This window comes from Callithrix jacchus, chromosome 7 (assembly GCF_049354715.1).
Source record: "Callithrix jacchus isolate 240 chromosome 7, calJac240_pri, whole genome shotgun sequence".
NCBI lineage: Eukaryota > Metazoa > Chordata > Mammalia > Primates > Cebidae > Callithrix > Callithrix jacchus.
The window spans coordinates 143,003,925-143,021,852 of NC_133508.1; the positions used below are offsets into that span (position 1 = coordinate 143,003,925).

Consider the following 17,928-nt stretch of genomic DNA (forward strand, 5'->3'; position numbering starts at 1 on the left):
TTATTGTTATATAGATATATAGGCAATGGTGTCATTGAAGAAAAAGCCCAGAAAACATCCAATGGTATATGTAAACCTCATTTGTAACAAATTGGGCATTACACATCAATGGAAAGTGGATAGACTATTAAAAAAATTTTGCTGGAATAAATGATTTCCTATGTGGAAAAAGATTAAATATGCCTCATCTATCTCATTTCACAGAACTCAATGCCAGTTGATTTGTAATCATAAATGTCAAAGGTAAACTTTGAAATATTTTAGCAAAAATTATTGGATAATAAATTTTTTTTAAATTTTTTATTGCATTTTAGGTTTGGGGGTACATGTGCAGAACATGCAAGACAGTCGCATAGGTACACACATGACAGTGTGTTTTGCTTCCTTTCTCCCCTTCACCCACATTTGTCATTTCTCCCCAGGCTATCCCTCCCCACCTCCCCCTCCCGCTGGCCCTCCCCTTTTCCCCTCAATAGACCCCAGTGTTTAATACTCCCCTCCCTGTGTCCATGTGTTCTCATTTTTCATCACCCGCCTATGAGTGAGAATATGCGGTGTTTCATTTTCTGTTCTTGTGTCAGTTTGCTGAGAATGATGTTCTCCAGATTCATCCCTGTCCCTACAAATGACACAAACTCATCATTTCTGATTGCTGCATAATATTCCATAGTGTATATGTACCACATTTTCCCAATCCAGTCTATCATCCATGGGCATTTGGGTTGATTCCAGGTCTTTGCTATTGTAAACAGTGCTGCAATGAACATTCATGTGCATGTGTCCTTATAGGAGAATGATGTATAGTCCTTTGGATATATACCCAGTAATGGGATTGCTGGGTCTAATGGAATTTCTATTTCTAGGCCTTGAGGAATCGCCACACTGTCTTCCACAATGGTTGAACTAATTTACACTCCCACCAACAGTGTAAAAGTGTTCCTTTTTCTCCACATCCTCTCCAGCATCTGTTGTCTCCAGATTTTTTAATGATCGCCATTCTAACTGGCGTGAGATGGTATCTCAATGTGGTTTTGATTAGCATCTCTCTAATGACCAGTGATGATGAGCATTTTTTCATATGGATAATAAATTTTTGAGCTTCAGTTATAAATTCTAATCACACAGGCATAACCAGAAAGGAATAGACTGATGTATCAAATATATGACCATTACAATTTTCTATTTATCCAAAAATACTTAGAAGACATTGGAACAAAAAGATCTGATTAGGAGAAAATATTTCTAATATACAGGAAACTTGCACAGAATAATTTGTTAGAATATATAAGTATTTGTTAGAATATCTAAGCATTTCTCACAAATTAGAATAGCAAGAAAAAACAATAGAAAAAAATATGCCAAAGGCATGAAAAGTATTTGACACAAATGCCCATGAAAAATGAAAAAATATTTTTAGAAATCAGAAAAATGTGCCAGAATTACATTGAGATACCATATATATATATATATATATATATATATATATATTTTTTTTTTTTGAGACAGAGTTTCGTTCTTGTCACCCAGACTGGAATGCAATGGCACAATCTCGGCTCACCACAACCTCCACCTTCTGGGTTCAAGCATTCTCCTGCCTCAGCCTCTCGAGTAGCTGGGACTACAGGTGTGCACCACCATGCCCAGCTAATTTTTGTATATTTAGTAGATACGGGGTTTCACCTTGTTGACCAGGATGGTCTCGATCTCTTGACCTCGTGATCCACCCGCCTCAGCCTCCCAAAGTGGGATTATAGGCGTGTGCCACCGCACCCGGCCTTGGGAAGAATGTTTTCAAAAACCAGTGAAGATTACTTGTTGTGAATTACTAGGTACTGCCACTTTAGGGAAATAGTTCTATGTTACCTACTAGAATCTAACATGAACTTTTTCTACCGTCTGGTAATTCCATTTCTAAGCACGTATCCTAGATGACATTTTTCACATAATCACCAAAAGACCCAAAGAAGAATGTTGTGTTATCTTTGTTAATAATAACTGTAGACAAGATAAGTTAATTGAGGTATATTCAAAAACTAAAATGTTATAGGCAATAAAAGTGAATATACTACAGATGCATGGATAACATAGATGAATCTCAAAATCTAATATTAAATGTCAAACAATAAATATGTGTATGTTTATACATATGTCTTGGGTGTGTATGTGTATATAATATTGAACTGGAAAGATGTATTACATTGTTTCATTTATATCATATGAAAAATTTTTTAGGACATGTTTAACATTTAAACATAAGTATTAAACATGATAAAGAAAAGTAAGGCAATGATTAACAAAAATTTAGGATGGTAGTTATTTCTGTGGAAAGAAGTGGATTGCAATTGTTACAAGTGGTATGTAGGAAGCTTCTAAGTTAATGATACTGTACTGTGTTATCTAATGCATTTGCATGTTGAAAGCCTAAAATAATATAATATTGAGTCATTCTAGTATATGTTCTTTTGCATTATTAGAAAGTGTGTTAATGGAGTTCGCTTTGATTTTTGATACATTATTTTAAAATAACCTCATAAAAATTTTAGTGCTCTTCTCTCTTTTTAAATTATAATTTATAGAAAGATGATGAGCTATTTTAATCCATTCTAGTTAGTTTGTAAACAAAGTTGGAAGACTTTGTATTCATGAATTAATAATAACATGAGGACTGTGGTGGCTATGCATCGCTTACAAAGCTATTCACATTCATTTTGATGTAGCAGAAAAATCAACCCTAGGTCAGCCTGACTGAGCAATAATATGCAGATTTTTCTGTTTTAAAATATGGCAACAATAAATTGAAACTGAAAGCCATTTAATACAATATGTTAAGTTGTTTACTATATTAGGTTTGGATAAACTGGCATGCTTAAATGCCTTTGTCTGTTTTACATAATAAGCTATTTTCTTCACCAGAGTAAAATATATTGTAATGGTGTAAAAAATTACTCTGTTAACAATCTTATTACTAAAACTATGATTTGTTCTGATTTAACAACAGCAATTAATGCTTGCACTCTTAATTTACAGCCTGCAACACTATTTAGTCAATAGCTCAACCTCAACCTAAACAAATAGGTGGCTTAGCTTGAAAAAAAAGAATAAGAAAGAAATGGAAAAACAGGCCAAGTGCAGTGGCTGACACTGGTAATCCCAGCACTTTGGGAGACAGGCAGGAGTATCGCTTAAGCCCAGGAGTCTGAGACAACATAGTGAGACTCCCGTCTTTACAAGAACTTTAAAAAATTACCCAGATGTGGTGGTGCCTGCCTGTAGCTCCAGCTACCTGGTAGGCTGAGGTGGGAGGATTGCTAGAGCCCGGGAGGTCAGGCTGCAGTGAGTCGTGATTGTTCTACTCTACTCCAACCTGACCAACAGAAGGAGACCCTCTCTCAAAAAAACAAAAAGCAAAGTTCATTTGCTAAGATCATTTGCAGTCTATAAACTGACACTCCTTTTATCTTAATTTCACTACAAAGTAGACCAGAATGCTGTCGCATCAGAATCAGACAGAACTTGTTTCATAACCTTGCTACCTAAAAATGTGACTTGGGATAAGTTAATGTATTTGAGACTCAGTTTTCTCATTTATAAAGTGGGCATAACAACTAATTTACAGTGCTGAAGTGAGGACTAAATTAAATTAAGAAAATGTATATTTAAAGCACAAAGCCTAATACTTGAATTTGCCAGGATCTGAAATAGTGGATGTTATTATTAAGCATTAAATAAGGGTTTCAAATTGTGGTATTATTTATAAACTAAATAAGCTTATTATTAATTAAAAGGTAAAGATAAAAAGGAGTAAAATATTTTCTTCTAATGTCCAAGTTGTTTACATTAAAGGAAAGGACATCAGCAATAAATTCATGGTAAACTTAGTTTTGTTTATTATTGAATTATGCTTTGCCGTTTGAGTTCAATGGTGACCAATATTGAGCTAATTTGGTGATACACATACAGAAAGGATATAGAATATTAATTAACTGCACTTTCAAAGTATAATATATTGTAATTTAAAAAAATTATAATAATAATATAAATTAGTTATTTCTTGATGCAAATTCATGTGACATATATGGTAAAGAATTTACCATGAGAACAATTGCCAAAAATAGAAGCATTTAAATTCATGACAACTGCACATATTTTTTAATAGAATGGATTTGTTAAACAATAGAGATTTAAGACCAGTTTAAGAAATAATAAAGTTATTAAACTAAAGTTATTAACTAAGTTATTAAATAGAAGGAGGTATTTGGTCATGCCTGTGGATCCCAGCACTTTGAGAAGCTGGAGGATCACTTGAATTCAGGAGCAGGAGACCAGCCTGGGCAAAATGGCAAAACCCTGTCTCTACAAAAAAATACAAAAGTTAGCCAGATACGATGGCCTGAGCCTTTAGTCCCAGCTACTCAGAAGCTGAGGTGGGAGAATGGCTTGAGCCCAGGAGTTTGAGGCTGCAGTGAGCCAAGATCACACCGCTGCTCTCAAGCCTTGGCAACAGAGTGAGACTCTGTGTCTAAAAGAATAATGAAAGCACCATATATAAGTGAGATCACTCTGTTTATACACTGTACATATGTAAGGTTACTTTGTCACTTTGTCTATACCATGGTGATCATAAAGCATCTAATCATAGAGGGGAATAATACAGAGTGAATTCTATGAATTGAAACTGATTTGAGAATACTGTCACCACAAACCTTTGGGTTCAGTCCGCAGACAGCAATGTCTGATGCAGCAATCAATTTAATACTATTTTTTTTTTTATTTTTAAAGTTGGTGTTTTTATTAATAGACTTCATTTTTTAGAACAGTTTTGACTTACAGAAAAATTAAGGCAATAATGCAGGAAGTTATCCACATACAGTTTTTCCTATTAACATCTTACATTAGTATGGTGGCTTCATTGCAATTAAGGAACCAATATTAATATATTATTATTAATAAAAGGCAATCGTTTATTTCAATTTCCTTAGATTTTACCTAATGTCCTTTTTCTGTTCTAGAATCCAATTCAGGATCCCATATTGTATATTTAGGTATCATGTCTCCTTATGTTCCTCTTGGCTGTGACGATTTCTCAGACTTCCTTTGTTTCTGATGATCTTGACAATTTTAAGGAGTACTGTCAAATTCAAGTGTTCTGTAGGCTGGCCCTATATTGGAATTTGTCTGATGTTTTAGTCTTGGGTTATGAGTTTGGGGAAGGAGGATTGCAGAGGTAAAGAACCACTGTCTTCACAGCATATCAAGGGTACATATTATCACATGACTTATGGCTGTGTGAAAATAATGAGAACATATGCGTATGCAGTAAGGTAATATCTGTTCTACAGGCTTGTGGTTTGGTTGGCTACAGAATTGACTTACAATCTGTTTCCCTTTAGTTCATCTAGAAATGTTAATCTTAAATTAGCTTTGTACATATTTTGTGGAAATTAACATTTCTCAGATTCTTACTTTCCCACTGTGGAAACAATAAAAAAGTAACCTTTTTTTTTTTTTTGAGACGGAGTTTCGCTCTTGTTACCCAGGCTGGAGTGCAATGGCGCGATCTCAGCTCACCGCAACCTCCGCCTCCTGGGTTCAGGCAATTCTCCTGCCTCAGCCTCCTGAGTAGCTGGGATTACAGGCACGTGCCACCATGCCCAGCTAATTTTTTGTATTTGTAGTAAAGACGGGGTTTCACCATGTTGACCAGGATGGTCTCGATCTCTTAACCTCGTGATCCACCCGCCTCGGCCCCCCAAAGTTTTATAACACCTTATGACAAAAGTAGCAATGACAGGAAATGTGTTCAAAAGTATCACCACTTTTCTCTGTAATTGAATCTAACGCATGAGTGATAATACAACTTCCTGACAGAATATTGATCACAATGTTGTGAGTGGCAGTGATACTGAGCAAGAACATTCTAATGGTTATGAAGCAAGTAGGAGGATGGCATTATCATTTGTAGTGCATGTACTTTCTGTCATGCATTTGTAATGAGTGTATGTTTCCTTAAGGCACTAGAAAATTTTTACAGCTGGTTTCAATAAGACATGGAATTTTACTACTAAAGTTATCATTTTAGCTACTTCCATACCCTTTCACTGAAAAAAAAAATCTACAGCTAACTAAAATAATTTAAGCATTATAACCCAAAAAATGCACATATTAAATGGAAATTTGAGTTCAGCTCATATTGCCAAAGGAAAGTTCATAATAAAAAATTAAAATAGTAACATATTAATTGATTACAATGACAGATGAGGTTTTAATTTACTGTGCACACACACATCATATATATATGCCATGTATATGAATGTACAGTGTGTGTGTGTGTGTGTGTGTATATATATATACACATATATATATACACACACACGTCCAGGATTAGTATTATATATATAGTATTAATTTAAATTTCAAATTCAGACATTTTCTTTTACAAAATACTTTGAAAAATTCTGATATAAATGTATAGGTAGAAATTACATTGTAATAATAAAATAAATCATAAATCCACTTAAAATTTGTTTGGTACAAAACTATGCCTTCCAAGTAAGGTCATTATGAAAACAAGGTCTGCATTTAAACTGGGAACCACTACAGAGATTATACACCCCTCTAGGAGATTCAGAGTCCAAGAAGAGTATTAAAGGATCTGAAAATATTGAATCAAATTTATTTCTAAAACATTTTAAATATTAGTGTTTTTAATACTGTTTGGGAAAATTGTTCTAAAATTTATTAATGTGGGAAACAAAAATTCTGGTTCATTTAATATGTTCAAAATGTTTATTTATCCAAATAACTAATTTTGTACTAAATTTGTCATAGTTTGTTTTGCTAACATTAAAAAATTAAGATCTCCATATGCCAAATCTCTTCCTTTCTCGAATTCTCTTCTTTCCTCCCCAAATCTCAAGTCACCATATCATCATGCACCCTAATATTCTGCCACTGTTCAGCAAGACAAATGCACAAATGCTTAGCTACTAGCCTAAGTGAACTACTAGCAGGTTGGTAGAGTGTCTGTACTTTCCATTCTTATTCCTTTAAGCATGCATCAGAGTGCTTAAAGGAATAAGTGATCAGAAGGTAAAGTGTTAGAAGAAACCATCCTTCTCTGATCCATCCACACTGTAAGATTCAGATCAGAGACTAGGTTTTTAGGAAAATCCTCTGTACTGCCAAACTGAATCATTGTACCTATTTTGTACAGATCTCATCTTTGTTTATTTTACAATGTACTATTTGTTAATTTTTGTATCTGTACTATTTCTGTGCCAATTCTATGAATTCAATTTTTTGTTATTTATATGCATAGCTGATTTCTGGACTATAAGGGATATTTAAATGTGACGTGAGTGGAAAAAAGCAAATTATAGAATTATACTGTAAAACTTGAATAGTGGAAAGAAGATCAGATTAGATGCTTTATATGAAGAATAGTTCTCATGGGTACAAAAATCTTTTATAACAATAATAACTGGTGGAGAATTAACTAAGGCCTATTTTAGTGTGTTATGCTTTATGAGGCATTTTTCAATAAGAACCCTCATTTACTTCATGAAGGTACAACAAGCTCTCACCAGATTGTTTCTCCTCCTCCATTTATGCAAATATATGAGGAATAAATTTTGAGGACAAGAATTTGTCCACAGGCATTGTCTTTGTTTTGTAAACACAGATTTACTGGCTGAAGGAAGGGACATCCAAGATTGAGTGGCCACATTTTGCAAGGGCTTTGTTGCTTTGTCTTGCCAAGGTGGAAGGGCAAATTGCCAGCAAGAAAGCAAGATATCAAATTCACAGCCTCAGGTTGTTTTTTTTTTTTTCTGAAACAGACTCTCACTCAGTCGCCTAGGCTGGGGTGCAATGATATGATTCGGTGCACGGCAACCTCCGCCTCCTGGGTTCAAGCAATTCTCCTACCTCAGCCTCCCAAGTAGCTGGGATTACAGGGATCCACCACTACGCCCAGCTAATTTTGTGTATTTTTAGTAGAGATGGGGTTTCACTATGTTGGCCAGGCTGGTCTTGAACACTTGACCTCAGACGATTCCACCGACTCGACCTCCCAAAGTGCTGGTATTACAGGCCTGAACCACCATGCCTTGCACCTCTGCCTTTTTATATTCATTATTAATCAATTCATAAGTTCTCATGGCCTTAGCACCTCCTATTAGGTCCTACTTCCCAGCACTGTGTTGGGGATTAAGTTTTTAATGCCTGCTTTTTGGGGAACACATGAGTTTTTCGCTAAAGGACACTTATTACTCTCAGAAAAAGTATATCTGCTTTCATCCTAGTTTTTCTGAATTTTTTTGTCATCTGGAAAAAATATAAGGAATAAATAAAATTGGAAAAAGGAGAAAAAGAGTAGAACAAAGTCATTTAATAAAAAATCTTTACTATGACAGATATTTGTTCACAGATGGAAGAAATTATTTAGGGACAAGGAACCCTTTATTTTAATTGGAATTTAGTTCTGTGTTGTCATTTATTTATGTTAAAATTCTCTAGGCTCTTCTAATTCAGATTTTCTTTATTCTTTGAAGTAAAAGTGAAGTTTTCATTCTGGTGTTTAGACAATAGATATAGATGGGTTGCTTTTTAAAAAGCCGGGTATTGATAAATCTTCTCTACTATAACCTTCATGTTGTAAATGCAGTATTTTGAGGTTAAGACTACATATCATTATGTTACTTGTCCAAGGAAAAACTGTCATTGAATAAGGAAAATCTATTTCATTGAATAACATTATTTCTATTTCTAAAATAACAATCGTTATGATTGTTGTAGCTACTTTGCATATGTTATTATTTTAAATATCACACCAAAATAATTTCTGGCTTAACATTTTAACAGAAGAACAAATGTGAAATTCATGATTCAATACAGAATTCCCTTTGCGTAAATATGAAATTTAAAAGATGTCCTTTGAAATTTTAATGTATATATTTTGATTAACATATCTGAGGAAAGTCAAGAGACTTCCTGTGGAATTTGTACATCATATTTTTGAATTGAGTTACAATGAATGTCCAATAATAAATAAAATTATAGGAGCGATATTGAGAGAATAATTACTAATGATGTTATCATTGACTCTTTCTGAGATAAAATGAGTTCATGAAATTCTATAGAGTTCATAGAATCGTTGAAGTGCTCGATACTCACTTTGTTCACTTTTACTTTTTGTGTAGATTCAGGGGTACAAGTGCAAATTTGCTATATTCATATTGCATCATGGTGAAGTCTGGGCTTAAATTGTGTGCATCATTGAAGCCAGGCACGTTTTACTCACCAAGCAACCTCCCATCATCCACCTCTATTGACACTCAGTTTAAAATAGTATATAGAAGGCTGGGATATATTCACCATTAGAATATTAATATGGCATCTGAAAAGGAAAAGTTTTCCTCCTGCCTCACTTTATTCTCACCAGTCAACACCACCATGACTATTGTCTGCAACCACCACACCTGACCTCAGTTAATGATTTTGAGCACAATTTATTATGAAAATTGAAGTAAACAAATGGAAAACAAGAGAGTCTGATGGAAAAAATGAAAAGCAGTTTCCTGGAAATAACTAAGTTTCTTTTTCAGTCTTTCTGTACTCATGCTTTTGGATGGCATCTAAAGTGTAATTTTGTTTTTCCATTTTACTTCTAACATTAGGATTTAAAAAGTGATATTGACTTTCATTTTACTTATTTATGTGAACTACATAGTTCTCAAAAATGAAAATACTGTGTCTATTGACCATCATAATTTAAAATATTGTGTTTCTTTACTTACTATGTGATTTTGTAAGAATGAATGAACATATTCATATTCTAGGATTAATAAAGGGGCCACTTTTAAAAAACATATGAGAATACAAGTAAAATCTCACACATTAAATAATTTTCTAATAATAAAATATAATAAATTATATCTCTGTTTTACATACTCATAATAAGTGATATCTCAGTATTTAACACATAATTTTAGTTCATCGGCATTGCTGTAAAAACTTTATTTTTACTGCATTTTTATATTGATATGAAGTGATTGTCTGTAGTATACTTAATTTGTGCTGTTTTTCAGTATTCTAAGAGAAAATTTGTACATAAAATGGGTTTTGATTTTCATTATTGTATTTTAAACCAAATGATAGAAAACTACAATTTATTAATCTGTTACAAATTAAACTTTAGTGTTTTTTGTTGTTTTTTGTTTGTTTGTTTGTTGTTGCTGTTGTTGTTGAGACTGAGTCTTACTCTGTTGCCAGGCTGGATGGACTTCAGTGGCACAATCATGGCTCACTGCAACCTCCGCCTCCTGGGTTCAAGTGATTCTTCTGCCTCAGCCTCCCAAGTAGCTGGAATTACAGGCACCAGCCATTATGTCCAGCTAAATTTTTGTATTTTTAATAGAGACGAGGTTTCACCATGTTGGCCAGGCTGGTCTCAAAATGCTGACCTCATGATTTGCCCACCTTGGCCTCCCAAAGTGCTGGGATTACAGGCATTCTTAAACAAGTTCTTATTAACATTCCTTTATATGCGATACATGTGTGATATGTGATACACATTTTATTGCATATGTGTGATATGTGATACATATTTTGATATGTGTCCTTATATTAATATGTGATACATGTTTTACATTAAATCTTATGTCTATAGGGTCCTCCTGGAGCTGCAGGTGCAGAAGGAAGACAAGGTGAAAAAGGCGCTAAGGTAAAAAAAAATTATATACATACATTTATTTATATAATAGGCATTATGTTTGAAAATGACATGCATAAACTGATCAACATTTATTTCAGTACATTTAATAAAATAGTAAAAGGTCTCTTCTCATCATTAATGTGCTTCCATATTTTATTTCCTAACAGGGAGAAGCAGGTGCCGAAGGTCCTCCTGGAAAAACCGGCCCAGTCGGTCCTCAGGGACCTGCAGGGAAACCTGGTCCAGAAGGTCTTCGGGGCATCCCTGGCCCTGTGGTGAGCATCTATCTGTGTTAAAAAGATACCATTTTGAAAATAACATTTCATTTCTAAAAAGAAAAAATTATGAATGAACGTGCTTATGTTGACATTATTTCATAAGTTATGTGGATAATTTTATGGGAATTCTGTAAATATAATATAAAAATATCAGGTACTCTTAAAATATTTAAGCATATTATTTATTTAATAAGTTCATGGTGAAACACTAAGTTATAAAAAGAAAACAGAAAACTAAATTTTAAAATTTCAGTGATATGAAAGGTTTATATATATATTATACACATTTATATATATTTGTGTGTATGTGAATATAGACATGTAGGCATAGTAAAAAGACCCAAAATTACTTACAATATTTGTAGTTGTCCTCTATATGGTGGAACTTAAAGATTATATTTGCTTTGGTTTCTTGTTGTATTTCTAAAATTTTAAAAAGAAATATTCATTATTATATTAATTTCAAAAATCAATCATTTTTATTTTCTGTAGGGAGAACAAGGTCTTCCTGGAGCTGCGGGCCAAGATGGGCCACCTGGCCCTATGGTGAGTAAGATCTTTTCAGTCATTTAAAAGTGAAAACTTCAACAACAAAATTGTTTACTAGCTAGAATTTTTGATATTTTAGCTTATAAATTGGTTTGTATTATTTCTAATATTCCAGGAAGTATATTACTTTGTCTTAGAAGAAACTAATCCTACCTGATAGAGGTATATGGAAAATAAACTACTTGATCAGAAGATTTTTTTCTTTCTTTTGCACTTTGGATGAAAAAGATTATTTCCATTCTGAATGAAATGCCACTAATGATCCAGCCAGTGATTTTCCTATGATGGACAGTTGCCTAAAAGGCTTGCAGTTACACTTATTTTTCTGGCATTTCACTTTAAAAAGTATGCTGGCATACAGTGATTCTTTGACCAAATAAATTGTTCTCTTTGTGAGTCATACAGGCTGAAATGTAAAACAATAAAACTCAGTGAAAAAAAATATGGCTACTGTAACACTGATGCTTGATGACTGTCATAAAGTCTGTGTGCAAACATGCTTGAGAAATGCAATAAAGCATTTTGCTGACTGTCATAGTATTCATAGATGGAGTTTATTATAGGAGCCAAAGCTATACTTGATACAAATTTGAGCAAAAAGTGAGAATATAAGACTGGCCCTTTAGAACAATTTTTTACTGGGTGGCTTATTTGCTGTATAGATAGATTCATTATGGTAGAGATTTGTGAGTGTCATTATCCAGTAATGGTTAAGTGTGAAGTGATCAATCAAAATGGCAAACAATACATATAGTACTCTATGTGCGATGAATGTTAAGTCAAGTCCTTCTATATATTTTAAAATTTATTCCAATGTTTCTTATCATAAATATATTAATTATCTTGGAGACAGAATCATATGCAGAACGCCATCGCAACTGGAATTCACAATTGATTCAGGAAGAATTTTGGTTATTCCTTTTAACAAAGATGCCACAGCAATTTCCTCTAGCATACCTACCAAATATTTTATAAGTTTTAAAGAGATTATTTAAACTTTCACTGAAGAATTTAAAGATCACCTATTTAGTAACTAGATAAAAGTTATCAAATTTTGGTAGATTTCAAGCACGAGATGATCAGCTCTGCGCATTATCTCATGAGCTTAGGGAAAAGGCCCTGGTTGAATGTCTGTACCCCTACTTGGGAATATTCTCCTTAGATATGATGAACTCATAACTACACAGAGTCAGAGCCTGGAAAAAAAATACCTTGCCTTAATGTCACCCTAAAATTTGCCAGAGATTTTTTCTTATTTTACATTTTCCAGTAAATATTCTGACCTTTCTGCAGATGAAATAAAAAGCACAATGCTAGAGATTTCCTTCAGCTAATATTAAAAATAAAACCTTCTGACATGCCGCCTGATTTGGCTTGCAAACTTTTGTATTTTTGGCTCTTAAATTAATGCGAGTTTACAGTGCAAGAGGACAGAATAATTTCCAAATCCTTTAGGTAAAGCGGAATGATAAGCATCAGAAGTGACCTGCATGACTGCAGCTCATTCTGACTGCTTGTTTTATTGGAGAGTACTTAAAATGTGAATTATAATGTGTAGCTTTTTTCCTAGCTCTAATTAGTCTTGACTTGTGGTGACTGATCTCAGTGAGAATGCCACCTTAGTCTTCATGAGGTGAGGATGGGTGGAGAAATCATCTTCAGAAAGCCATTTATGGCAATTTAATGAGTCTTTCAACTCAACTAAGAAAAAGCTATTTTAATAGGTCGTTTTTAAATCAGAGTGAGAAGTAGCTTATTATGGTTACTAGTTAAGGTTATCTTTTTTATTAAGCTTTAAGTTCTTCGTTTCTAAAATGGAAATATTGCTAGTTTCTATCTGATGATATTTGTAAAGTTTAAATGAGTTAAATTGGGATATGGATATCTTCTAACCCATGGAGTTCTTAGGTTAATTAAAAAAATTATTTGTAAATAATTTTTATATTACTGATTAGTACTACTAGCACCAAATCAAGAATAATTGAATGAATGAAATAATGATAAATATTTTGAAAAACAATCAATTATATATTCTTAGCAGAAAGTAACTAAATTTGACTGCATTCATCCATGTGTATCATCAATAAACCTGTATGTAAGTTGTTGACTATTAAAGCAAATGGAAGAGATCAAGTACTATCATACTTACAACAGTTAGACGTGTTAATGTGTTAAGTACTGTGATAGACTCAGGCAGAGGATACCAGATATACACAGAGTCAGACCATTTAAATATCGTTTCCTCTAGGGACATTTCCCTGTTTAGAAATAGGATATGATTATTAAAGAAGGAACAGAGACGTTTACCTGTGGATAAGATAGTGAGTGTGAGAATGACAGAAATTTGGAAATTCACAGAGGTTTCTGTTAATCTCTGAAGTTAGTCTGTGTGAAAGCTATAACAGTTTCTCTATAATGAATTCCTCCCTCATTAGGTAACATATATTCACACCCATATCCAAATCTACACAGGCTTCAATTTGCTTATCATTGGAGTTCCACAAGTACCTATGAGGTCTCTTTTCTCCTTCTAGAAGCTGCCTGTAACTACCTACTGTAGTGTTTCTACTGGCGAGATAAAGCTACCAAGAAATTCCCCTTTTCCCCAACTTTTAAATACAAGTTAACTCTTCAGTCAGTACAACTTACCTACTTTCCTCTCTCCAGATTGGCAGCTACCTAATTAGACAACTGAAATGTCTAACAGAACATCCATTACCCACATAGATAAGTTTAACAATTTTATAGGAAGCTTCTGCATATGAAATTCTTTGTGGTAGAGTAAAACAAAGTGATATTTTAAAACTCTTAGAATGATTTCTGCTTGGTGTCTGCCCACACTGTGTTACCATCTCTGCTAGAGTCAGAGATGATACAGTATTTATTTTTTACTTTAAAAAGTACATATTGCACATGGCAAAAACTTCTTTATAAACATGAATTCAACATATGAATACATTTGCATCTATATCTAGGTATACACACACGCAGACATACACTACAAATGTGTACTTAGATCACTGTATGGAATTGAAGATGAATAAATAGTTCATATGGGCTGGGTGCAGTGGTTCACGACTGTTATCCCAGGACTTTGGGCTGCCAAGGTGGGCAGATCACCTGAGGTCAGGAGTTCGAGACCAGCCTGGCCAACATGGTGAAACCCCATCTCCACAAAAATACAAAACTTAGCTGGGCATGGTGGCTCATGTCTGTAATCCTAGCTACCTGGGAGACTGAGGGGAGAATCACTTGAACAACGGGAGGCAGAGGTTGTGGTAACCCAAGGTCGCACCATTACACTCCATCCTGGGCAACTGAGCAAGACTCCTTCTCAAAAAAAGGAGAAAAAAAAAAGATTAATAGCACATATGGAATCTAATCAAAAGCTAAGGATGATGATGAGCCTATATAAAGTACTCTATTCAAGTATATTTTATTAAGTAGAACTCTGTTAGAGTTGGTGTAATATAATTTTATTAGGGTTTCTTAAAGGATTTTTAAAAATTTCGTTCGAATTTTGTATTGGTAGAATTATACTACTATTTTAGTAGTCAACCAACATTAATAGAAATACGACTGAATGTTTCATTTATTTATTGCGACAATCTCCCTCTATCACTGGGACTGCAATGCAGTGGCACAATCACGGTCACTCCAACCTTGTCCTTCCAGGCTTAGGTGATTTTCCCTCCTCAGCCTTCCCAGCAGCTGAGACTGCAGGTTCGTGCCACTACACCAGGCTAATTTTTGGCATTTTTAGTATTGATAGGTTTTTGATAGTTCCCCAGGCTGGTCTTGAACTCCAGGGCTCAAGGGATCCATCGACCTGGGTCTTCCAAAGTGCTGTGATTACAAGGGTGAGCCACCATGCCTGGCCAATTGAGGGTTTTAAAGAGAAGAATGATGGTATCTAAATTCTGCCCTCTGATACAAAGTTGATATGATTTAGTCGTTCTAAAAACTAAAGTGTACTTGACTATTTGAAGTCGGAATTAACATCTGTTTTAGTTTTAAGTGTTTCTTTTGTTTCGTTTCACATTCTTTTAAGAATCTATTTGTTTCAATGCAGCCAAAAAATGATATAGTATTTATGTTCAAACAAGTTTCTTTGGTATTATCACACACTTCTTCCTTTGATAATAACATGATAAATAAAATATCTGATAGTATTATTTTTCAAAAATAAAAACTTAAAAGACAGGATGGGGTACTGAATTACAGTTTATTTCTTGAATACTACATTTAAGTCATCTATAGACAAGAGTGATATGGGTAGCATTCTATAACGATTAAAAAGGTTTAAATAACAACGCATTTGATTTTCACCAGAGTAAACACTATTCCAGAATCTTATCTTTTAAATAAAGTGTAGGATCTGCAGTTCCTTTAAATTTTAATGAACTAGATTTTTGAAATGTAGATCAAAGCAAATATTCCAGAAAGCATAATACTGCAGAGGAAAATGTTTGCTCGGCGTATTCTAGACACTTAAGAATGTTTCATTCCTGTTTTCCTTTTCACTTTATTACTTATGAATTATGTATTTCTGTGGGGGTTTTCAATTTACACCATCCCAAAGAGGAAAATAGAAAATATGCACAGTTGGAATAACATTTTTATATAGAGAGTTGATGTTTTTGATCTGTTTCAGGTTCAGAGGGTCATTGATAACTGCTCTCAATATCACCATGTTACCAATTTCTATTTCCCACTGATGAAAATAAAAATTGATTTGGTTTGGCAAATTCATCTTTAGATGTAGTTTGTAATGTTATGAGAGATTATTAGCTTAGAGAAATTAACACTCATTATCTCTAACTTCTTCATGAATAATATTTATGGAAAGGATTTTTATTGCATTGAAAACACAAATAATGTGTAATATGTTTTTCATTAAGCTTGAGCAATTAGTATCACTAGTAATTCTTTTTTGCCATTTTAGCTTTTTCTATTAGAATGGGATGAGAAAGTTCACAGGTATTTATCTGTAGCATATCTAAAACTAATGGTAGTAATTTACCTTTGTATTATCCTTCACTGTTTACATAGTTTTTACTGTGGAGAGCAAAATCCAAGATAAGAGGGAGATTACTTGAAAGTGAATTTGATAATTTCCCTGTGTTTTTTTTTTGTCTGTCTGAGATTTAACAGGGTAGCATCATTGTTTTTCTTATACAAAAGAGAATATAACTAAACTCATATAAACTTGACTCTGAGGATTAGTAATTTCCCCCTTATTAGAAGATTATTGTTCAGCATATCCACACTTAAAACTGCATGTCCAAAAATTTTCTTCCACTCTGTAGGTTGCCTGTTCACTCTGATGATAGGTTCTTTTGCTGTAATAGAAGTTCTTTAGTTTAATTTTGCAATCTATCCATCCGACAAAGGGCTAATATCCACGATCTACAAAGAACTTAAACAAATTTACAGGAAAAAAAAAACAACCCCATCAAAAACTGAGCGAAAGATATAAACAGACGCTTCTCAAAAGAAGACATTTATGTGGCCAACAAACACGAAAAAAACTCACCATCACTGGTCATTAGAGAAATGCAAATCAAAACCGCAATGAGATACCATCTTACACCAATTAGAATGGCAATCATTAAAGAGTTAGAAAACAACAGATGCTGGAGAGGATGTGGAGAAATAGGAACATTTTACACTGTTGGTGGGAGTGAAATTAGTTCAACCATTGCGGAAGACAATGTGGCAATTCGTCACAGATCTAGTACCGGAAACACTTGACCCAACAATCCCATTACTGAGTATATACCCAAAGGTTTATAAATCATTCTACTATAAAGACACATGCACATGTATGTTTATTCCAGCAGTATTCACAAAGCAAAGACTTGGAACCAACCTAAATGCTCAATGATAGACTGGATAAAGAAAATATTGCATGTATACAACATGGAATGCTATGCATCCATAAAAAAGGATGAGTTCATGTCCTTTGCAGGGACATGCATGAAGCTGGAAACCATCATTCTCAGCAAATTAACACAGAAACAGAAAACCGAACACTGCATGTTCTCACTTATAAGTGGAGTTGAATAATGAGAACACATGGACACATGGAGGAGAACGTCACACACCAGGGCCTGTTGGGGGATGGGGAACTAGAAGAGGGATAGCATAGGAGAAATACCTAATGTAAATGAAGAATCGATGGGTGCAGCAAACCACCATGGCACATGTATACCCATGCAACAAACCTGCATGTTCTGCACATATATCGCAGAACTTAAAGTATAATAAAAAAAAAACTGCATGTGCTTCTATGAAAATAAATGTTGTCTGTTGTTAATTGAACAATATAGGGAAATTGTCCACTTTAATACTTAGAGAATTTCAAATTCATTTATGAATTGAAAA

General features: G+C 33.8%; 1 protein-coding gene across 2 annotated transcripts in view; it reads left to right on the plus strand.

Annotated features, from left to right (window-relative positions):
• Positions 1-17,928, plus strand: part of COL11A1 (collagen type XI alpha 1 chain) — a 215,057-nt gene that overhangs the window by 180,929 nt on the left and 16,200 nt on the right. For both annotated transcript variants that reach the window (XM_002751147.6, XM_035252270.3), the window contains 3 exons: positions 10,670-10,723; positions 10,882-10,989; positions 11,485-11,538. In XM_002751147.6, the coding sequence (XP_002751193.3) occupies positions 10,670-10,723; positions 10,882-10,989; positions 11,485-11,538 (216 nt within the window). The remainder of the gene's footprint in view (positions 1-10,669; positions 10,724-10,881; positions 10,990-11,484; positions 11,539-17,928) is intronic.